At 38.8% G+C, this 24,831-nt stretch overlaps 1 protein-coding gene across 1 annotated transcript in view; it reads left to right on the top strand.

Annotated features, from left to right (window-relative positions):
- Dnah7 (dynein axonemal heavy chain 7) overlaps positions 1–24,831 on the top strand; it is a 201,071-nt gene that overhangs the window by 12,510 nt on the left and 163,730 nt on the right. Inside the window, exons 5-13 of the mRNA XM_051190199.1 lie at positions 3,546–3,671; positions 5,363–5,482; positions 9,449–9,632; positions 10,148–10,327; positions 14,961–15,233; positions 16,280–16,407; positions 18,768–18,846; positions 21,466–21,690; positions 23,360–23,506. Of these exons, the coding sequence (XP_051046156.1) occupies positions 3,546–3,671; positions 5,363–5,482; positions 9,449–9,632; positions 10,148–10,327; positions 14,961–15,233; positions 16,280–16,407; positions 18,768–18,846; positions 21,466–21,690; positions 23,360–23,506 (1,462 nt within the window). The remainder of the gene's footprint in view (positions 1–3,545; positions 3,672–5,362; positions 5,483–9,448; positions 9,633–10,147; positions 10,328–14,960; positions 15,234–16,279; positions 16,408–18,767; positions 18,847–21,465; positions 21,691–23,359; positions 23,507–24,831) is intronic.

Here is a 24,831-nt window from a genome sequence, read left to right as displayed (position 1 = left end):
TGCAAGATATTTTAACAGTTTTGCAAGATATTAAGTCACTGACTCCAAATGACCCAGATAACAAAAACTATTATAAATATCATTATTTATCAAGCAATATCTGTGTGTTGTCTTCAGCATTTATGATAGATACTCATTTTGTAAGGCTACTATTATCCTACTTTCATCCAATTGTTATCATTACTCACATATAAACACATGCATTACTCTTGGGTCAGGGCATGAAAAGTATGTAATTTAAGACTACAGCTGTTCAGTAACTCAGATTGTAATTGTTGATTACATAGGAAATGTAAGACAAGTCAGTTTGGTTGTTACAATGTATAGTGTCTCTTAGAGGCAGATTAAACATACATACTGACACACAGTAGGACAGCAGTCATAAGTCTTTTAAGTGTCCTTGAGGTGTGTTATTAATTCTGATTGTGTGGTCCAGCAAAAGTTCCTATCTCTTTTAATGTAAGAGGTTTATCGGCTTTTTTTTTTTCTTCCAAAATGTGTTGCTACATAATTGAGTCAACCCGTCTGTTTTTATAGCTTGAAATGTGGGTTCTCTGCTCAAGCCAGAGAAATAGCTTCTCCTAATGGACTGGCACAAGCCCTGATCAAAGCCACTGTAATATCCTCCTCCTTGAATATATGACCCTAAACTTACTTAGGAACCAGATAAAGGATCATACTTCCAATACACTGTTTAGCATTTCTGACCTCCAGATAGGATAGGACCAAGAATGTTTTTTGGTTTGTTTGTTTTGTTTTTGAGTCAGGGTTTTTTTGTGGCTTTGGAGGTTGTCCTGGACCTAGCTCATGTAGATAAGACTGGTCTTGAACTCAGAGATCCACCAGCCTCTGCCTCCTGAGTGCTGGGATTAAGGGCATGCGCCACCACTGCCCTGCAAATGTCTTGGTTTATGGCCAAAGACAGGAATGAAAATCCATGTCCTTAAACTGCCTGTTTCATGTCTGTCACTGTCCTCATAATCTTCCCTCTAAAGACATAAACATTAACGGCCATAGGGAACTGGGGACACAACTGAATCTGGCTTCTCTTTGTTACAAGGGATCATTATGTGTGGCAATTGGGGTACCCTCTAGTGAGCTTATATTTATACAACAACTAGATACAGGGAAAAGAAGTCTTGACTGGATAGAGATGTGAGGCAGAAGTAAAGGCAAGAGTTACCAGCATTATAAGCCCTATGTAGAAAACCAGGAAAAGTTAGAAGAAAAGACATTTTAAAATTTGTGAATTAAAGTCCATTAGAATCGCTTTTCGAGCTTATAGCAGCATCTGCCCGTTGAGTTCTTTCTACCAAGGTTGAATTTAAGAGTGATGCACCCAGAATCTACTTTCAGGTACTTCGATGGCTGCTAGTGGCTAGATTCACAGTGTGAGTACTTCCCAGATGGCTCCTAAGGATGGAGAGAAGAAATTTAGCCATCACTTTTTTTCTTTTTAAGGTTAAAACAACAATGGGCTTCCCTCAGCTGCAGGTCCCATGCATAGGTTAAGTAGTGTTGAAACTGAGCCAAGGTCCAGTCAAACAAATGGAATTTGATTGAAATCTTTAACACTTAGAGTAATTGTGTCAACCGGAAATGTTTAAAGTCAAATGCTTAACCCAAATGTTTAAATAAAACAGGCAATAAAAATTGTAGCCTCAAAGTGAACATGTTTAAATATACAGATGCTTGAAAATACTGTCAAAAATGCCTCTGAAATACTGGACTGTCTCACAGCTTAGTGATTTGGGGCTCTGCAAGGCCCTTCACGTGTATCCTACCTGCTGCAAGGCCTGCTATTCCACAGTGCCTAGCGTTTTAAGAGCACTGACTGGAGCCTATGGCTAGCTCAGGATAAAGACAAAATCCAAATGTGTTTTTCTTCCAACATCACAGAACCTGAAAACTCAAGTCAAGCATTTAATTCCCTTTAATTCCAGCCCTTGGGGAGCAGTGACAGGTGTATCTCTGTGAGTTCCAGGCCAGCCTGCTCTACAAAGCAAGTTCCAGGACATCAGGGGCTACCCAGAGAGACCCCCCTGTCTAGAAAAACTAACTAACTAACTAACTAACTAACTAACTAACTAAATAACTAACTAACTAGAGCCAGAAGACTAAAAAGTCTAAGTCAAGGAATATCTGTATTCTGAACAACAAAGCTGGTCTGTCTCCTTTATGCAAAGGATGGTTTACACAAGCCATGAGGGCTACAACATAAATATGTTTTCAAATAAGAATGGTAGAGTGTGTCTGATTTGCAAATGATACTTACACATACATTGACAGGTGAAAAGATCAAGGGGGATTTCCATAGGCAAGCTGGACTACAACCTTACCATTTTTGTTTATTTCTTTGTTTTTGATGTTTTGAGACAAGGTTTCTCTATGGATAGAGTCCTGACTCTCCTGGAGTTCATTATATAAAGCAGGCTGATGTCAAATCAGAGATCTGCCTGCCTCTGCCTTGGGAGTGCTGGGATTAAAGGCATGTGTTACTGCATTGCCCGGCTATCCGTTACCATGATTTGAAAAATAAAGCAAAAATGTAAATGTTGTGTATCCTGATATTAGGGGTCTTTATATATAAAAAGTTACCTCGTTATTATTTCCATTTCATCATTTTAAGTTATATATGGACTCAGTAGGGTCAAATATATAGAGACAAAAATTATGTATTATGTTAGTGATTTAAATATGATTTTAAATTATTGTCATAATGAAATTATACTAACCACAGAACATAAATCATATATAACATATAATTTGTACCAGTTATTTTTAACTATCAATCTGTCAATCTAGAATCATCTTGATGAAACTCCTATTAAGGCATTAGATAGATCAGGTTGGCTGAAGGGCTTGACTGTGGAGGACTGTCTTGGATGTTAATGGATATAAGAAGACTTAGCCCACTGTTGGTGACACTATTGCTAAGATTGGACCCTGAATGTGTATATTCTCTCTTTGCTCTTGACTGATATGACAGGATGGCTGTTTGGAGCTGCTGCTGCTGCTATGGCTTTCCTTCTATGATGGGCTATCATCTAGAAAACCTCCTTCTCCCTTACATTGCTTTTTGTCAGAGCATTTTATCACAGCAATAGATGTGAGGCTAGAGCCTTCATGTAGAAAAGCTAGCTCACTGTTATTCCTACCCATCTGATTATTCTAAGTCATTTATACACTCACTAGGATTTATAGACTCGAGGATTTAGAGACAAGAATACTTTGTACTTTGTGTTAAGTATTTAAAACAAATTTCATGATTATTATCAAAATTAAGTTATGGTACCCAGAGTGTATGTCTTAAGATATAATTACATATTTTGTAATTTCTGATGGATCATATAAAAACAAAACTAATTACTACTCAAAATATATATTTATTGTAAACAAACAAACAAAACATTTTGCAGTGCTCAAGATCAAACCCAGAACCTTATATGTGCGAGGCAAGTGGTCTACTGCTGAGCTAAATGTCCAAGCCAACACTCCTTTCAATTTTTAAAGAGGATAACTCAATTTTTCCTTTTTGTTTTCAGAATGGAAGTTTTGCCAAAGCCGTGGAGGAGATCTTTCCTGTCTGCTTGTAGTTATATTAGGGATCACTTGAATGCAATGAACCCTACGATGCTGGCCGTGCTTGATCTGTGGCATAGCACTTTTAAGTGAGTATTTTTGGCTTTCCTGAAACTAAATTTGTTTTAGCTTTATTTGAAACTAAATTTGTTTTAGCTTTATTTATTTAATGTGTGTGAGTGTTTTGTCCACATGTGTATATGTTCATCGTGTGTATGCCTTGTGCCTGGGGAGGTCAGAGGAAGGCGTTGAATTTCCCCAGAGTATGGCTGTAAGCCTGCCATGTTGGTGCTAGGAGATGACCCAAGTCTGCAATAGCAAGTGCTCTTAACCACTGACTCATCATCCGTAGGCCTCATTCTAAATTTTTGAAAGGAAGTTATTTTTTAATCACATCTGAGTTATTTCTCTTACTATTTTAACTGTAAATTAAAATTAATTACAAATATAATGAAAGTGTTCAAACATGGTTTTAATAAATGATATATAATGTATAGAGTAATAAGTGAACATTGTCTTTTACATCTAAACCATTGTCCTTAGCATCTCCATCTAATCACCATACATGCTTTACGGATAATCTCATTGAAGGGACTCAGGGTCCAGAACATTAGCTGCTTGAGTTCCCTGAATAGCTCAGAAACAAGATAAACATTGCCCAAGTCGGTAGCATGTATTGAAGACCCCTGATGGCTGATGGGGAGCATGGCTAGCCTCATAGGTGTCATCCTGGTGGGGCAGAGCAGTTGTGAACAGGAAGGGCTTGGCAGAGGTGGAAATAAAGGTTGCTTGGTACACCTTTGTCCCTTCAGGCTGAGGAGGATGTGCCAGGCTGTATGGGAACTCCAGCTACACAGCCCCTCTTTGCAGGCCTGCCATAGGTCTCAGGGAAGCACTCGGCAATATGCTCACATGGACATATGCTTCAAAATTTACCAAAATAATACAAAATTCAGATTTCTTAAGATGGCGTCTAAAGCCTGGGCCATCCTTGCATCTATGATCAATGGGATGCCCCCTTTCCCCCTTCTTCAACCCTTGACTTCTTCCCACCAACCCAAACAACCAACTCACAGTTGCAGTAGGGTGGACGTTTTCTATATTGTTTTGTACTCATTTAACCACATTTGAATGCCCCCATACATAAAGACACCACACCACACCACACACACACACACACACACACACACACACACACACACACACACACACACACAATATTTTGGGATTGCTACAACACTTGAAGTGTAAGTTTTAGCAAACATTTTTATATACAAATGAAAATTTATCCATTTTTTTCCTCTCAGAACTTTTTTTTACAAACATCCCTGTGACTAAACTGGGTTTGAGCAAGTTCCTGCCCTTAGAAACTCACACAGGCTCATATGTTGGAGGCTTGCTCCCAGTGCCCCAGGATTCAGAGGTATTGGATCATGGGGGCTCCCTCCTTCCCTCCCTCCCTCCCATCCTCCCTCCCTCCCTCCTCTGTTCCTTTCTCCCAACTGCCTTAAACTGAGCATGTCTGCTTCACCACAGGTCCCCAGACAACAGATCCGTGAACTGAAGCCTCTGAAACCAGGAGCCAAAACAAACCTTTCTGTCTCTGTTTTCTCTGGCATTTTGTCACAGCAACAGAAAGCTGCCCCACACAGAAAAATCTCATATTCTTGACCATTTCATTTTGTAGAGTACAACTTTTGATGATAAATCTAGGAATATAATATGATTATGCACTACCAAACCTTGATCTCACATTGCTGTTTGTTTGTGTCTCTTGCAGGAAATTGCGTTTAGTTGACATAGAAGAATTCCACAACCGCCAGGATGCGCTGGAGCTGTCAGGCTTTCAGAACATTGTCATTAGGCACATGGAATCTGCCAAGGAGACTCTGCTTAAAACGTAAGGTTTCAAACTCTCATATAGGAAAGTTTACATTTAGAGATGTGGTTGCTGAAGTGTTTCATTTTAACTGCTTTTTAGAAAATCCATTTCAACAAGTTTTTAACACATTTCAGTCTAAGAGTTAAATCTGCCCTTAATTATCTTGGTTTTTGTGACATGTTGTAGACAGCAACAAACGGAAAGCAGTTGAAATGCTTGTCACTAATGGTGGCTGTTTTGTAAATGTGTTGCTATTGCCTCTGGCCTGAGAGCTGTTGGACAACAGGCAGAAACTAGTCACCACCAGATGTTTCACCTGCTGTCTGCACCGGGCACAGGGTGTGCTCTGTCATCTTGACTTTGGGTGAGGAACACAGAAGCACTGAAAGGACCCAGAAGGGAAAGGATGCGGTGTAAAGGAGTGTATAACCACAGTGGTATTAGGGTTACCAAAACATAATTAAGCATCTGCTTGGATTGGTCCTTCAGAGTGGGATAGACAGATATGATAATTAATTATGCAGGTGCCAGACAATGCACTCCTGAGCCACTTAGGACAATTGTCTCTAATGTGGTCACTAATTTATTAAAAATAGGACATTAAAATTAGGTCAAATTAAAATTTAAAAGGACACAAAAGTCAGGCCATCCTCATGATTTCTAAAAGTTCAGTAGAAAGTATGTTGATCATTTAAGAATAAATATATTTCTTTTTTTTTTTCTCCAGTAAGGACACAAAAGTCAGGCCATCCTCGTGATTTCTAAAAGTTCAGTAGAAAGTATGTTGATCATTTAAGAATAAATATATTTCTTTTTTTTCTCCAGTAAGGTAAAATAAGATTATTTTCTAAAACTTGGCCTTTTAGTTAATATTATACATAGTAGACAAAAAATACAAGTAGAGAGAAGAGAAAGAATGGGACTGTTTAACTGAGTGCAGAGAAGAAAGTGACCTGTTCAGGACAGGGCTCAGATGAACTCCCTCAACATAAAACTCTGGGGACAGACCCCGCCACAAACTTCAGTGAGATGGTGTCACAGGATAGAATAGAGCTCAAAACTTCATTGATTTCTTTTCTGATAAAAATGTAGATTGATTGACAGTGTCCCCTGCTGTGTTCACACTGAGTCTAAGTATCTCTTGGTGAGCCAGGATGCAGTCTTCATTTCTAAAAGGCAGAAATGAGCTCACAGTAGACAAATTAGTGAAGAAATGACTACAGCTTTTCTAAACCCCAGGGTGGGTGTTCTCACAGAGCCCTGTGTCTTTTGTTGGCTGCTGGCATGGTCTGTTGACCTTCTATATACCTCTCTCTTTACTTTTCTAATTCTTTATCCCACCCTGCTTTTTTTTTCCTGGTTCTACTTTTCTCTCTGTCCCCTAAAAGGGGACCATTCCAAGAGCATCTTAAAATATTTTGGTTTTCAAAAATCTCCTTTATTCATCAATCAACATCCACTCTGATCCTTGCAGAGTATTATATTTTTGAGATTTTTTTTTTCCTTTTTTACTTACCACAAAGTTCACCACTTTGCTGTATCCAGTTCTGTGGCTTGTATGTATTCGTGAGGTGGTGCAGTCATCACCACTAATTCAGAATGTTTTCTCCAGCCCCAAGCAAACTCACCCTCCCTTGGCAGCCATTCCCCATTCTCTTTCCCACAAGCCCTTGCTAGCCACTGATCAGATTTCTGTCCCTGTGGACTTCCCTGTTTGGGAAATCACATTTTAGCAGAATGATGTAGTATGTGGCCATTCTTTTTTTTTTTTTTTTTTTTTTTTTTTTTTTTTTTTACAGGAAGTACTTTTTCCAGGCTTGTCTATGGTATATCCTTGTGCTGGTCACTTCCTGTCAACTTGATACAAACCAGAGACACTTGAGAAGAGGGAGGTCTTGAGTCCTTCATATGGGACTCTAGACATGTCTATGGGTTTCCTGGTGGTGTTGGTTCTTTCAAATAAATCACTTGGAGATTTGTTGATGTTTTATGTCCCCTGCTTGTTGGTATTACTTATTCCCTTCTTGTCTCAAGTTTAGTTTGCTCTTCTCTTTAAATGTCTAGAATTATCTTGTATTTTAATGTAGGTGGTTAGAGCTTAAAACTCCCTATATTCATTGACATTTTTTGTTTATCTCTTGGTTTTAGAATATGATAATTTCATATTCACTCATCCTAAATTATTTTCTAATTTGTCTTGTGAATTTTGGATATGTATAGTCATATTATCTTATCTCCACATACTTTTGAATCTCCAAGTGTCATGTTATTGATTTCAATTTTGAAGTTCAGTCCTTTTGTATTTATTAAGAACTATTTTGTGACTACCATCATCCATTTAGACAGTTTTTTTTTAAAAAAAAACATCTTCTGTGTCCATTTAATGTGTATCCCTTCATCTTAATTCCCATTGATTCTACCATTGGCACGCCCACACATGCATATATGTACATGCAAACAGTCATGGATGTTGGGGTACACACATATATATGCATGTGAAGGCCACAGAACATCCTCAGGTGTTGTACTTAGGAGTCTATACTTTGTTTTTTTTTTTTTTTTTATTATTGTCTGAGCTTTGGGGCTTTAAATTAAGTAGCTCTCCAGGACCCTCCAGTCTTTGCCTTCCCAACATTGGGGTCTGAGGTACAGTATTGGTATTGTTAAAGTGAATTCTTGGGATTGAACTCATGTCCTCATGCTTACATGGAAAGTATTTTACCAGCTAAGCTGTCTTCCTAGCCAGTTCTTACCCACCATTCAGACAGACCATTACAAAATATAAATGATGTCTCTATTCCTTATCTTTGTAAACTTTCCTCTTCAGACTATCCTATGAACCTTCATTTCAGCATCTCCTATTCATTGACAAGTAATAAATACAAATTCTTAATCTGTTTTTGAGAACTTGTAGCAGGATGCCATCTTTCTGTGTCTTCTCTCTGAGTACAATTTCTTTCACCTTGGCCTTCAGAAACACATGATTAATTCTGTAAGTTTTCATCATTTCTGCTTCAGATACGTCTGTTAGGATTCTGTAACTGCTGCCTTCACTATAAATCCTTTGTCCAAGATTGAAATGTAAGGGCGTGTCTCTGTCCTTTGACTTCCTAGCTAGTTTTCCATGACAAACTCTACACTTTCATCATTATGAGAGAAAAGATGATGTAATATCTTTTTATACCTTCTATAACACTATTCCTAGGATGTAAGTGTAGTCACAGTACATGTTGCTAAGAAGGCAAAAAAGAAAATTTAAAAATGTATATTTCTTCTGTTGGAACACTGTGGTCATTCCTATGAACTATTTAAGAGTTAGTTATTCCTTATGACAGGAAGAAGCAGCACTCTTTAATCTTTCAGTGTTGATATAGGAGTTTTATAAGCTGGAATCTTTAGTGATTTTCAGCATGAGGTACTTATATATGAATTGTACTATTATTCTTTTATTACAAGGACACATGCACATTTGAAACTCATATTTAAGTCAGTCATTCTTTCAGTATTCACATTAAGGGAAATTGGGAAAGTAAAATCTATGCTGTTTTTGATTTGTGCCTTGTTTTAAAGCTTCGCATACTATGTGGGTTTAACTTGGCAAGAGCTAGCTGCTTTTTTGACAAGTTACTCACTCTGTAACTTGAAGCTAACAGATACTCCACAGAGACCATTTAAGAGCCTGAAGTGTCCAATAAGGTTAGTTCATATTTCTTCAAAACATGCATGAACCATAATTGCAGGGTTAGATTTATATCTTACAGCACCACATCATTGAGTCATTTTCTATTGGTTATGATTTAAAATTTCTTTTCCTAGAAGAAGTGAAATACTCTAGCACTTAGGTCTCAGAGAGTGGGTAATGCCACTTAGCTATACGCCTCTCTATGAAGACTTTTGGATATCTAGAATTTATTGTTAATGTTTAATGTGAATGGAGTAATTCCCTGAGAGCATTGACTTCTAAATGTCTTTTGTTCTTTCAAGGTGGTTTCCGGAAGTGCAGAACATTTATTACCAAGGCAATAAAAAAAAGCAATTGCCAACTGGTGACAGCAGCGCCAAATTGGAATCTTTCTTCAACTGTGCTGCTACGCTTATGACCTTACAGCTGCAGGACCTCACTCTTGTCTCCATGCAAGACTTCACAGACCTCATCGCCCAGCCCACAGTAAGTGTGCCTCAGCCATGCGGCTGCTCATTACATAACAGGCTTCCAATTCTTTCAGAGAGGAAAACAGCAAGATAGCTTTTCCAATGAGACAGCAGAAAGTTGTCTTCAGACCCATTGCACTACTAAAAGGTCAGGTCAACCTGTATAGTTTGGATAAGATTATCATCACAATCATGAGGGTTTGGGCAAATTCTTTGGGGAAGGTGGAGTCTTGAAGGCTTGGGTGGGGCTTGCATGAGGAGTCCATTTTTTTTGTATGGAAGGAGACTGTTTCCTACAGAATGTGCTTGTCCTCTAGTTAAACTGTAGGTCCAACAAGACACCCAGGTTCAGCTAGTCAGGATGGCAGTCACTACTGCCATCTTTCCAGTAGGATCCTCTCTGGTTTATGTATCTCAGGCGCAAGAGGAAATGTGTTCAGTGTATTTAATTGTGGTTGGCATACTTTCATTCTTAACAAATGATCTCTATATCTCCATGTATACCTATCATTATTTTATTTATTTTTATAGGAATCTGTTAGAGCTTTTGAACATCCAGGTTTCATCATGAGGCTGATTCTTGATAATAACAGCATAAAGTTTGAACCTGAGTTTAATGACTACATAGATATCCTTATAAATGTTTATGAAGTCATGATTAAGGCTGTCAGCTTTGTGCCAAGAGTTGAGACAAAATTGTATTCCAAGTGGGTAAGTAACAAGGACATTCTGATTTCTTGACTTTGCATGATACCATTCACACAAGGCCTACTAAGAGTTTATAGAAACCCTCTGCTTCACAGAGTATGAAAGCTACTAATACCATCTTACAAAAAACTTGGGGGTGGAGAGATAGCTCATCAGTTAGAGCACTGGATACTCTTCCAAAGGACCAGGTTTAGATTCCCAGCATGCACATGGTTGCTTAAACCATCTCTAACTCCAGTTCCAGGGGATGTCATGCACTCTTTTGTCTTCTGACACCACATGCACATGGGGCATAGACAAACATGCAGGTAAGGTGCTCACACAAATAACATTAAAAAATAGCAATCTTGGTTGAAAAATATAATTTCCCACTAGCTTCTCTCATGGTTTATACACACTTCCCAAGCCTAATCCTCCATTGGATATAGCAGGAAACTTTGTGGGACAAGAAGTCAAGCCATGATGGGATCTGAATAGCTTATGAGTGCTGGCTATATGTCTCAGTCAGGCCACTTGCTAAAGCACTCCTTCAGTGAGGTCAACATAACCCCTGCTCTGTAAAACTGTCCTGTGATTGATAACCCTTCTCATAGCTAGCATTTTCTATCAGTAGCAAGTTCCTGCCTCTGTCCTCACTGATCACTGATCCTGCCTCAACATTTCCTTGGTGGCCACTTCAGTTCAATCTATCACATAGAAGTGCCCAGTGCATTATTAACTTGCAAGGATTTCATGTTTCACAGCTCCAACCAATAGCTTTCTTCTTCCTTTTCTGCTTGTAAAGTAGCTTACCCATATTTTATGTGTACAAAAAGTACAGACGGGACACTAGCGTTAAAGGCTTAAATGGCCTCAGTTAGCCTGCATAGTTGCAGCCCATCTTAAGGAACAGAGTATCCCTGCCCTGGAGGCTACTCCCTATCACACCTTACTATGGTGCTCACATCCCCTTCTTAGCTTATAGCAGAAGCATCACGAGCCTGAGTCTTGGACGACTGACTATTGTTAATTTATAAAAAGAGAGGGGAGAGAGAGAAGGGTGAAAAGTTGAGGGGAAGTTACTAGTTTTCTGTATATTCCTAAATAATTTCTTTTTAAATGCTGCATATGCTTATCTAACAGACATCTTATATGTAATTCATGATTTGATTTTGTGCTGGCTACTTTTGCTTCAACTTTACACAAGCTAGAGTCCTTTGAGAGGAGAGAGCCCCAATTAAGAAAATTTCTCCATAAGATCGGTCTATAGGGCATTTTCTTTGTTCTTTTTTTAAAAGATTTATTTATTTACTTATTATTTAGTGTTCTGTCTGCATGTATTTCTGCAGGCTAGAAGAGGGGGCACCTGTCTCATTACAGATGTGAGCCACCATATGGTTGCTGGATATTGAACTCAGGACTACTGGAAGAGCAGTCAGTGCTCTTAACCTCTCCAGCCTGGGCATTTTCTTAATTAGTGATTGATGGTGGTACCCCTGGGCAAGTGGCCCTGAGTTCTGTAAGAAAGCAGACTGAGGAAGCCATAATGAGTAAGCCAGAGAGCAGGGCCCCTCCACGGCCTCTGCATCAGCTCCTGCCTCCAGGTTCCTGTCCTGCTTGAGTTCCTGCCCTGGCTTCCTTCGATGATGGACAGTAACAAGGAAGTATAAGCAAAAGAAAACATTTCATGCTCAAGTTGCTTTTGGTCATGGTGTTTCATCACAGCAATGGAAATCCGAACCAGGACACATTTTGATTATGAAGTTATTCACTGGCTGTTCTTTTCTAATGAGAACCAGATAGGGAGTGGGTCTGAGTAGGAGAGGAGGTGGGGGAGGGAAAGAGAGTGGGGGGGAAACTGCATTCAAGAAAAGAATTCATGCTTAATAAAAGGTGGAAAGAATAAACAAAATGAAATCATGCATTGGTAGGACAATGTCCCTTCCATGGGGTTCCCATTATCAATTCTTTGTACAAACAGATTAGGACAGTTGTTTCTTCTTTCTACTTATTAAGGTTTTTTTTTTTTTTTTTTTTTTTTTTTTTTTTTTGTCTTTACATGTACTAATTCTCTTTCATTCTGAATTTAAGAATTCTGCTTTTGGTGTTCTTGGCTTGTATGATTCTGCTGTTGGTAGAATCCTGTCCATCACGGCTAATTTCTCTGAGTTCTTTCCTTTTGTTACTATGGGGCAGACGTAAGGACTTGACTCAGGAGGTCTTTGGGGCTGCTGTTTAAGTCAGCTTCTCAGGAATTCTGTAATTATTTGAGAGCTCTGGAAGGCTAAGCTTTGGCTGAGTAATTTTTGAGTTAATAATATTTTGAACTCACTGGCTTATCCAAGTCAGAGAATAGAATTCTGGTCACGGACTGTTAAGGCAACCGTTTCTCTTTCACAGGCAAAGAACTGACATATTCTTCACTCTTGCACCCCATTCAAAGATTCTGTTTCCTTTTAGTTTTGTCAAGGTCTCTCTCCTTAGAGCCCTCATTCTGTTAACTAAATGTGAGGCCATGAATTACCGTGTCCTACTTTGCTCACTCTGAGGCTTTGTCTCGAGGTGTCAGACCCTGCACTCCACTCCCCCCTGCTGGGGATTCAGAGCCTAGCCTAACCACAGAGATGAGTGAAGTCTACAGTCCACTGTGCATGTGTGACTTCTCTAAATTGAGTTTCTCTCATCTTGGCCCCATAGACTCTCCATTTATACTGTGATTCCTCAGCCATGCACTGGAAGAGGTGAATTTAATGATTTTTCCAACATATTTATATATTCTGAAATTGTTTTTATCAGTTCTTCATATTGCCAAATTTCAAAGTCTGTCAAAATTCAGTGCTTGCTTTGCCCTTGCATAACCCCAACTCATTTGTCACACTCATTTCTAATACTTTACTCTTTTTTCAAGAATGGAAAATGTCAAGGAAGCTTAAGAAACACATTCAGATAGCAAATTAATAAGATAATAATTACCAAACTCTAAGTACTGATCATAGTAGCCAAATGAATTCTCTTGCTATGACTTTGATTGGGAAACATGAGTAATCCCTTCCCAGTGTCTAAAGTAAAGAGGATATATAATGAGTTTCAATTAGTATGAAAATACATAACTTAGACTTTTCAAGAAGTGAATGATATTTGTTCTGACATCAGATTTTGAGAGCTAGGACTTGTATGGGGCATTGTATGTGGAATAGTGGTTTTGTCAACCTTGCTTGGTCATATTTTAAAAATAAAAATTCAGGGGTTCATCATGATCACCACCCCTAGATGTCTCTAGGTGATCTGAGGACCAGCCAGACTTGAAAATAAAATACATGAACACTCTGAATAAAATAATTACATAGCAAGTCTCAATGACCTCTGACAGTAAATGCAGAAGCCGGTTCATATTGCTGCCCATTATTATATTTGATAGCAATGGAAAATAGATTAAAGTACACCTTTATTTCCCAGGGAAGGCAAACCTGGTAAGGGCTAATGCACCACGAGTCCAAGCTCATAACTGTCTCATGATCAAATTTGATATTCTTTGAACACCCAAGGTATCACACAAAATACCATTTTCCATAACTCTCAATGGGTACTAATTAAATTTTATATTAGAAACTTTCTAAGGTACTTCTCAAGTCTGAGAATCCAATTATGTCTAGAAAGATAGCTCTATTTTAAAAATTAGACAAGCTGCTAAAAATGTAAGAAACATTCTATGATGAGTATTAATGACCTTTGCACGAGAACCCATATATCCACACTGCACACGGCCTGCTATGTGGACTGCATCGTTCTGAAAGCTGTTTTATAGAAGAGACACGACGTCAAGTGTCAGCTGAATCCAGGAATGAGGGACCTTTAGAGGCACCAGTGTTTAGTTCTGTCCCTGTGAGTCATCTAGCTTTAAGACAGATGCTCTTCAACGTGACCACCAGGGGGCATAGCAGGCAAATACTCACTGGATTACTAAATCAGTGTGATCAATTTTAATGTCATAGAATGCCCACTACAGAACATGATCTTTATACATTACAAGTTTTAAAGTTGTGTCTTCTAGATGTCGGAGTACAGATGTTTCTAAGAATAACCACACAGATTATAAGTTACCTCAACACAGTTATTTATCCTCTTATTTGCAAGGGGAAGGAATCAAGCTGATGAGATTTATCTGCTCATTTAAAATTGTTGTCTCATGCGTTCTTTCTCACTGTTAACCTAACTGTGGTAGCAGAATAGGAATTTGGCAGCTAATGATGAACATCAAAGGTCACCAGTAAGAGGTTCTGTGATTGTGGAGTGTGGTGCTGTGATTCTGTGAGCATTTTCTTTTTTGGAGTGCAGGCCAAGGCCAGCCTTAGAAATCCAGCACAACTATATGTGGACTTGGCTGTTTTGTGTCGTAGGTCTGATTTTGCAATTGTATTTTCAAATGCCCATTCTCCCAATCATACTGAAAAGAAAATACAAACAGCTAGCTAGGAAAATGAAAATTACACAAATTCCAACACTTCCTTGGTCTAGATTAAATGTATTCCTATAGATACAGACACTTAGGAATAAAAAACGACAATGTAGGGAGATCGACACTTTTTACAAAGATAATGTAATAGGGCTAGTGTAACTAAAGGTGCCTGAAGTAACATCATTTTCCTCCTTTGCTTAGGAAAGTAAATCTAAACCAACAACCTTGAAGCCCATAATTCTGAATGAAATTGTGGACGCTCATAAAGAAAAAATTAAGGAGGTGGTGATAAGAGAGAGCGTGGCACCAACTGAACACCTCAAACTGTACGACAAGTATCAATTCTTGATTACCAGAAAAGCAGAGCATGATGTTGATGACTTCTTGTCACAAAGTCAGAGTTATGAGAGACTAATAGAGGAAATCCGCAAATACCAAAAACTAATAGAAGAAATACAGTATACATCTCGAAAGGTAAATGGTCTTTTCTGTATGACTCCTAACTGAATTGAATGATCTTTTCTCAGTTGTATTAACATCTAATGTTAGAACCTATAGTGAAAAATTCAGAGTGCTGTCAACAGGAACAAACTCATGGTGATAGGTGTCAAGCATGGTGTAAGTCTCAGTGTAGGACAGCTAGGACACACACAGTTCTTGTACTTGAGTGCCTGAGATGCCAGGACCACTGGCGACCTATGTCATGTACTGCCTCTACTCTCAAGAACCTGACTTTCTAATTGCATGTTAACAAATTATTTGGGAACTACAGCAATGACGCCAAAATGTGCTTGCTTCCATTATGTTTAGATTCCTACCCTTCCATAAGAAATAGAAATTTACATGTCCTCTCTTAACCTTTTTATCAACAACATTTTTTTCAAATTCTCTGCCATGCCCATGTATTATTTTTAAATATAGAACAAATATTTGAAATCCATCTTACTGCTGAATTTGATGATATGCATTTGTAGTTCCAGCACTCTTGAAGCAGGAGGACCAGAAGCTCATGGTCAGCTAGTCTAGACTATAAAGCAAGACAATGTCTAAAAACAAACAAGAGAAAACAAAACAAAATGAAAATAAATGAAGTCAATTTTTATTGATTTAACAATAACCCAATTTTCTAAACTTTAAAAATCTAGTATTATAATTCTGGATTCCAAAATAACAAACTTCAAGGATATTTACTCACAAGATATTTGTAAAATACAGAGAGCGGGGGACAGGTATCAGAAACTCCCCCATCCCCACATGCGAATTTGTTGTTGTCTTCTGGTGTTTGTTTTTGAGCTAGGATCTTGCATGTAGCCTAGGTTAGCCTGGAACTCACTATGTAGCCCAGGCTGGCCTTAAACTCAGCTCAGTCCTGATTCTGCCTCCCAAGTTCATGGGATTATAGACCTGAATAAAAACTCAGGGCTTAACCTTGTTACATTGCATGCAACGTACCAATATCTGTACCAGAGAATGGAAGACTTGTTCCTGTCCATGTCTGTTAAGTCTCTGTCATCCTGCAGACAGTTCGTTTGGGAATGTTTGAAATGCACTGTGAGGAACTGATCAGAGCTTTGGTGAAGCGAGCAGATGTCATCTGTGGCAAACTGATAGCTAAGATGTTCCGAGATCACCAGGAAGTGAACACCAGGTATAGAAGTGCCCCTGATTGTTTGTGTGTGTGTGTGTGTGTGTGTGTGTGTGTGTGTGTATGTGAATACGGGTGTGTGTGAGTGTGTGTGTGTATGTGAATGAGGGTGTGTGTGAGTGTATGTGTGAGTGTGTGTGAATGTGTGTGTGAGTGTGTGTTGGGAGTGGTCACTGTGTTACTCAGCTACAGCAGTGGCCTAGGACAGTGTCACAAGTGATTCAAAAGAAAGGCTTATGCTAAACTTATTTCTACATGGAGTGACATTTTGTAATGGGACTGTCAGTATGATTTCCATCACAAATGTGCCTCCCCAATCATCTAAATTAATTGTTTCAATTAAAACAAGTTTTCATTCTTTTGCACAAGACATTCTCTTCATATTTTAAAATGTATGCCATCAACACATTAGTTAGTTTTCAAAGTAGATTTATGTAAGAGCAATGGGGGATTCTGAGGACATGTCAAATCTGGAACCTTGTCAACTATCATTATTGTTTAAGGTTTGACAAGTTGTTATCTTAACTGGAGAGGTATCTGTTGGCTAAACAGGGAGTTGGGGGTTGCAAGGCTAGCTAGTCTAAATTCAGAGAATGCGAGTGTGTAAAACTGAGTGCCTGCTTGTCTAAGGCAAGCACAACTAGTGTAATGGGTCTTGGAACAGAGATCCTTGTTTCTAACACGTTACAAGGTGGGAAGGCAGACAACCAGGACTTCCCTTGTGTGGCTTCTGAGGGTAGGATCTTACTAGGTCCCTGGGCTGGCCTGCAAGCCAGGGTACTCCCAAATATTCATCTCCCAGTATCCAAGTGGGATTACAGATGGGAGTCACCACATGTGCCTCGAAGACTGTTTCTTACAGCCCTGATGTCAGAAAAAAAAAAAAAGCAAGACCGTTATAAACCGTGTAGAAGCCTGAAGGAAGCTTCATTGACCTAACATGTGCTCCACATGGGACTAGGCTTAAGTTATGAATGAAATATGCTGAGAGAAGTTACAGTGCAGAAATGGACACAAAATACAAACAGTACATTGCAATAGGGGACAATAAGTACTACACTCAGTGATGGGGGGGGGGAGGGGAGATAATACAGATTGCTTCCTCTGTGTGGTGCTCTGCAGAGAGGAGGCAGCAAGGGAGGGCTGCAAAGACAAAAGGGACTACGAATTTCCTTTTTAAGGATGAGTCTGCGAGGAGAGCGGTGTAGACAAAGGACCTAGGTAGCAAGCAGGCTGTTGGGATTGTGTATCCATCAGGGAAGAGCCGGTTGCTTTGCTTCTTTTTGTATGGCAAAGGAATGAGGAGAAGGCTGTAGAGGGAGGTGCCAGCAGAAGAGGCTAGGATGTGTGGGAATCTCCAGGACCCCCAAGGTATTGTCAGTGTAAAGCGCTGTTGTTCCCTCTACATGGACCAAGGAATGGTAGCAATATTTCCTATTGAGGGTTCTGTACTGGGGGGAGCGCTTGCTTTAGTTTTATAGTTTTAGTTTGCCTCCTCCCCCCTCCTATGACCCTCTGAGCTCATGGCAGCTCTCCTTTATTCCCCCATTATTTTTAATTATGTCAGTCAGGCTCACTGAGTGTACAGAGCACACAACGGAACTGTTACAGGAGCCCCGGGTAGGGATCACCTAGCCTCACCCCAAAGGTCTCTACCATGGTTTTACGTATTCTCATATCTCTCTGCTTACCAGCAGAACTCCGTGGCTTCTTATCTGTATCCCTTATGGCACACCTGTCCTCCTTGTTGATTCTGCCTCTGAGGTTTGCAAACATGTTCAAATGCTTAACCATCTCTCTAGCCCCACCTTCAAATTAGCATGGTCCCCATGCTCTTCCTTCCCTCCACAGCAGGGTTTTGTGAAGAATCTTTTTTTTATTTTTTTTCTGGAGTCCCTTACTTTCTTACCAACTCCAAGTTTGTTCCTTATTTTTAATTGACCAGTAGGAAATGTTGGTATATACCTGTCATTTCTGGGCAACCGGCCTGTTTTGTTTTTTTGTTTTGTTTCTTTTAATTATTCCCCATAAGTAGAGTTAGTTAACTGTGTCAGTGGGCTAAGCACAGGAACCGCTTCTTGAAGGAATTGTTTCTGGCATCAAATTGAGCTGTGTGTGTCATTATAAAATCTTACTTGTTTTATATTTCTGTCATTTAATGTTATAGTGTGGAATATGACAGGTGATCATTAAACTTATATTGAGAAATAAGTAAATGAACACAAATTTGTATTTAATTCATTACATGTCATGTAGATAAATCATGAGCTATTTTCCATGCAACAGAGTATTAAATAATAAATATGTGCTGGAGTGAAATTAAATCATAAGTTTGTAAGATCGATTTTTGTCCTCTGTTTCAGATTGTGCGAGGAGTTTGAGAAGATAGCTGAGAAAGCTCTGAGCACACCCCCGAACACAGCAGAGCTCATGGAGATGAAGGTATCGCTGATGGGCCTGTGTCACTGTGTGTATCAGAACTGTCACAAGAGCGCAGAGGTCACTCTGAAGGTTAAGACAGCGGCTTCCACTCGTCAGGACGTGTTAAATGTTCCCTTTACAAGCCTGCAGTCCGGCTATTCCTGGAGGTTCCCTCTGACCTCTGTGTGGGCACTTGATCGGGCTGCCTGTTACAATACACTCAGTTTGCTCAGCTGCTCTCAGTTGAGCTGTCTGGTGTAAATAGTCTTTAGCAAGTGATTCTGCTCCATTGGTCTCTCGGGCTCCAGCAGGTCCCTGCACAGGTTCCCCTGGCAGAGCAGACACTCAAGCATGCCTGTTGTATAAGTGCTTTTCTGCTACTGCGACATTAGCTAATATCTCACTGACCAAACCAGGTCAGAGTTGAGGGGACAGCAGGGAGCTTGGATACTGAAAGTGTTGGAGGCCTGATGGGGCCATCTGTGGGATGTTCATGAGAACAATGTTTGCAATTATCACTGTGCTGGCAGACGTTGGTCAGGACTGGTCAGGGTAACCTGAGATGTACATGTACAGTCACTTGTTTTAATCAACTGGCATTCAGTCCTCAAGCAATATTTTCTTTCATTTCTGAAAAGGCTGTGTTTTGTGTCGTGCTGACTGCAATGGTCAGCTGAAGTGTTTCCAGCATCAAGCCCTTCCATCTGCACAATGTTATTTTTCTAGTTGCTTCTGTTTTTCAACTCTGTCTAAAGTCATATAAAGTAACTAATAACAGTTCCATTTTATGCTGCTTTTGTTCTTGCAACATTTACCTTCTATGGAATTTTTTTTTCCACTTTCTAGAATTCCCCAAATCCAAATTAGGACCCTTTTACATTGAGTTTTAGGTTTTTAACTGAACCTGGAAACATGTAAAACCATTCAAAACTCTACATAAACAGAAATTATAAAAAAAAATTAAAATGGTTGCATGAACATATTCTTCTAGTTATTTCTTTAAAATCTATCAAAATTATTTATCAAAATATATAAATTTTGTATGTATTTTTAGTTTTACTCAAATTTTTATTATCTTTAAAGTTGTCTGTATTTTGGCTGGGGTTCTGAGTATGTAAACACATCCATAGTCTAGTTGACTTAAAGGGGGCATTTTTGTGTTTTGCCTAGCTGTCATCAATCATCAAGTAATTTCATGTAACTTTTTTGATTGGTGATAGGTATAGTTAACCACTGTGTCATGCTTTCCCCTTTGTTGAAGAAAATTTGGGGTTACTCAATATGCATTTCTATTCAAAATTAGCAAATAAAATTTATTGTTTTGTATTTAAAATAATCTCTGCACTTTAAAAGTTCATTCCAATAAGAACAAACAAGTTGGTAAATTTATTCAATACAAAAATAGTTATTTAGCGTAAGGAGAAATATAAGCCTAGTTATTGAGCTCTGTGGAAACAAGACTTGCTAAGTGTAAAAATACATATTTTGACTAGATATTAATTACTTGTGAAAACTCTGGTTTCTAAAGCTGTCTGTTGCTTATGTGTTGGGACATTGTTGGTTGTGGGTTTTTATTTTGTAGCCATACAGTTCTAGACTCCTGCAATTCGCTCCTACTTAGTGTTTTCCCTCATGCAAGTAAGGTAGTTTTGTTACCAACTTCGGCTTGGTACAATCTTCTTCCTTCAGTTGATTTGTGCAATTGACTAGAGCCTGGGATGTTCCATGGGATCTGGCTTCAATTAAAAACCACTTTTCTGCGGAGACTGCGGAGATGGCTCTGCTGTTCAGGATGGAGAGGACCTGAGTTTGGTTCCTAGCACCCATTTTGGGGTCCTTGCAACTACCGGTAACTCCAACCACAGAGGTTCAGAAGCTCTTTTCTGGCCTCTATAAGCACCCAAACTCATGTGACCTCACTCTCCCTCATGCTCACGCACATACATAATCAAAATAAAAATAAATCTTTAAAAATAAGCATTCTAGACTGGTGCCCTGCTGCAGCCCTGGCATCTATTCAGACGCTCCCACAAGCTCCCTCTTCTTGCCCTGTTCCCACCTGCCACGCCCATTGCCTGTCCCATTGTGTTTGTGGAGAGCTACCATTCATGTCTGGCAGCCTCAGAACTCCATGCCATGTTGTAAGCATCAGCAGGCCTCTTGTTGGTGTGCTGTCCATGCTGAGGTTTTTACGTTTCCACTTGTTTGACTAATAACCATCTCTCTCGTTAGACAGCACCCTCGATGAGGGTAAAAGCCATGTCTGCTTCATGCTCAGTCCATTGTCAGCACGTGGCAAATGTGTTGGGCATATGTCTGGTGCCCAAAAGCATCAACCTGAAAGAATAAATGCAATTGCTCAGGTCTGCTTTTATCTTCATCTTCCAGGGATGCACGGCATCCTCCTTGGTCTTCCGTTGATTTTTTTTTTTTTTTAATGTGTTATTAAGTATATCCTCACTTTTTTTTTCTTTCTGTTGTTTTAGTGAAGCGGTTAGAATGGCTGAGAAGGACGCTGTGCCGAGCCCCCCCCCCCGCCCTTCCAGTTCTGGCCACACTTCGCGATGTGCCTGTGTGTATTGTGCATTGTGTTTGCACAGAGCTCTCACAGTGCTGTCTGTAACCTCTGTTTCCCTTCAGGCTTACATTCAGAAAGTTGAGTCCACTGACATGGTGGAGTTGGGGCAGAGATTAGTGGATTCTAAGAACTGTCTGGCCTTCCTCATTGAGTGTGTCAACTTCTCTCCCGCGGACATTCGGCTGAATAACAGTGTTTTCCAGTGGTATGCCAGGATGGGAGAGATTTTCGACGAACACAGGAAAATCATCAAAGACAAGACAGAACAATATCAAGAAGGCCTTAAGGTTGGCAGCAGATTTTACTTTCTGAAAGTTTTTTGAATTTTAACTCTTGACACAGAGTTAGAGGCTCCTCTGCTACACGGAGCACACGGAGCTTTCTTCCCCTGTAATCTCAGTAGAAGAGTGCACACATACTGGATCTTTTCTAATGCATGATTCAAGAGTCAACAGTACAAATGATTGATGTGGGATCATTTCTTCAGTTTTAGAGTTAGTGTGAAGAAAACGTTGGAAAATATTGCCCACAGGTGACCATAAATAAGACAGTGTCTTATGCAGTTTATGATTCTAACTTCAGTGTTTTTTGTTTGATTGATTTAATTTCTAATATTTTATTGCATTGACATGGAGATTTCCCTACTGACATGCTACTCTATATTTCATAGTCACTTCCATGATAGCAGAACCACCTCATCAGGACCTTAGACCCTGCTCACTCTTAGGGTTCCATTTCTCACCATGTTTATTTCCAGTACACGAATGTGGGCCATATTCAAACCCAGCTTTCAGAGGGCTGTGAACATACCACAGATTTTTATGTATGAATCACCTAAAATTTTCAGCTTCATTTTATAGAAGAATCTAAAACTCTTTAAGATTGATTAATCTTAAGAATTAATTAGGTCAGCCAATTAAGATGTTCTTTGATTACAACCTACTGGTTTTTCTCTAGTACCCCAAAGAAGATTCAGTTCATATTTTATGATAGTTGGAGACTAATTCATAGCCTTAAAATTGTTTATTTTTAAATTAATTCTGCTATTTCTCTTTTACAACTAGGTTATTACCAACATTATGAATATAGAAATGTGAAAATGAATATTGGATGCTTAAATCATAAAATAATTGACCCTTAGAAAATTCCTAGGTGACCCAGAATTGTCTACAGTTGATTATAAAGTATTCTATTTCAAAAGTCTACACATAATATCAATGCAATCTTGTTCTTATTTTCCTTTGCCCCTTAAGTCAGGGCAATGAATTTACTGGGAAATAACAGAAAAGATGACAGAAACCAACCTAGGATCAATGAAATAGAAGAAAAGACCCTATTTTTGAATAACCTAGGTTTGACTTCTAGATATTTCATTAATAGATATTTTTAGAATCATTTAATCTGAGATAACTTACCCATGACAGTTTTATAATAAGTGTTGTTTTATGTTGGACTATTAAAATATTAATATTTCACACCTGGATTTATTAGCTTCGCACATTTTTTTGTCATGAGTGCTCATGGGAAACAGCAATAACCTTGGGATATCTTGGTTCAGCATTACTAATTGAAGAGCTGTTTTGGAAACAGCATAATTAAAGAAGTTCAGTTTTTCACAAGTACTATGAAAATGATGTAGTTATTTGTATAACCCTTAAATAAACAGATCTCTCTTCTAACTGCATCCTAGTTATTAGGAGTTGTTCAAATGCTTAGTCATTTGTCTGCATCAATTTTTTAGCCAACTTATAAACTATGGAACTAGAGGAATTTCAGCATGCTTATTTTAAATTAATTATTTGTATTTTAGATTCCAGTTATCCTTTAGGTTCTTTATATTTTTGTCATTAAAAAATATAATAATTTTGATAAGCCCTTCAAATACTTAAAATTTCTCTTGATGCCCAGTGGTTTTCATCTTGAAAGTATAGTAAGCACATGTATTGTTTTGATTAGTTGCGGTGTGAGCGGTTTGTGGAGGAATTGGAGAGTTATGCTAAGCAAGCGGAAGAATTTCATACATTTGGGGACCTGCAAGATGTGCAGCGGTACCTGAAAAAGGCCCAGATGCTGAATGGCAAGCTGGATGCAGCAGCAGACAAGGTATAATTAAAATCTCTAAAGGATGAAGTCATCCAAGGAGAGAGCAGTGAGTTTGTATTGAGTATTCACTCTTAAATAGATCCATCCAGGCATGGTGTTACATGCCTCACTACCAGTATTTGAGAGGCTGAGGTAGCAGGATTGCAAGTCTAAAGCCAGCATAAGTTACAAAGTGAGATGTTGTTAAAAAAAAAAATGATAAAACAGTTGAACTATGTTAAACAAGAGAATAATAGAAGCAATCCAAATTTCCAGTCATGCTTCAAGAAGAAACGGCAGGGTGGTGCTCTGTGGGTGGCAATATGTATCTGTGGTCCTCAGCTTTTATTTTAAAGATAGAGTTATATCTGCCAGTTTGTCATACATTGCATCATTTAATCATTGGCATCGCAGTTCTACCGTAATTGTTGAGAAAAGCACGCGCATAATAGCATTTGATTGCTGTTTAGCGTTTTTGTATTCAGATGCCCACTTAGACTGCACAGCTGTTTTAAGATTGGACCCATTATTATCTCTTGCTGAGCCTCTGTGTTCCTATGCTGCTGCATCAGAGTCAGCTTGCTTAGAAGAACCTGGAAGACAAAAGCTATATCGTTTGCCACACATAATGTAATCTTCATTATGTTTTATGATGGTAAAAAAAAAACCTGTACTATTTTTACATTTAAAGGCCTGTGTGTCTGCTTAGGTAATTAAGTAGTTTACAATCATCTCAAAAAGGTCAAACACACATCAAAAAAAAAAAAAAAAAAAGAAAAAGAAAGAAAAGAAATAAGCTTTTAAAGTTGGTTTATAACTGGGGTCACTGAAATTCTAAGTCCCTGATTAATTGATGTATCCAAGAACAACTTTGCAGTTTTGTAGATTGTGCAGCCCAAGTCTTCACATAGTCCATAACTAAGAGATAATGCTTCCTTTGCCTCTTCCTGTTCATCCTGAACTGTGGTCTGCTTGCTTCTACACATGTCTGAGGCACAGCACATATATGTGCATACATAACATTACATATATGTTAAGTAGCTACTGGTTTGCAATATTTCTCCTATTGAATTTCCACCTATTTATGTCTTTCCTGAACTGAATCAGGAATTCTTAGGAATTAGACCCTTGGTATATTTTTCACAACATCTAACACAATGCTGTTCTCATTTCAAGCATTTGCATTCTTTCAGTGACTAAAGCCAGATAGATCCTCAACCTGTCTTAGTGGGTAAAAGTTCTACTTGTAAATATATTTATTTGACTATTAAGCGAATGTAACAAAACATTGCCCAAAAACATGATCTCAAAGAAATGAGGAAATGATATGCAGTCTTTAGAAACAT

This window comes from Phodopus roborovskii, unplaced genomic scaffold (genome assembly GCF_943737965.1).
Source record: "Phodopus roborovskii unplaced genomic scaffold, PHOROB, whole genome shotgun sequence".
NCBI classification, from domain to species: domain Eukaryota; kingdom Metazoa; phylum Chordata; class Mammalia; order Rodentia; family Cricetidae; genus Phodopus; species Phodopus roborovskii.
The sequence above is the reverse complement of the archived record's forward strand: the minus strand, read 5'-3'. Positions and strand labels throughout refer to the sequence as shown.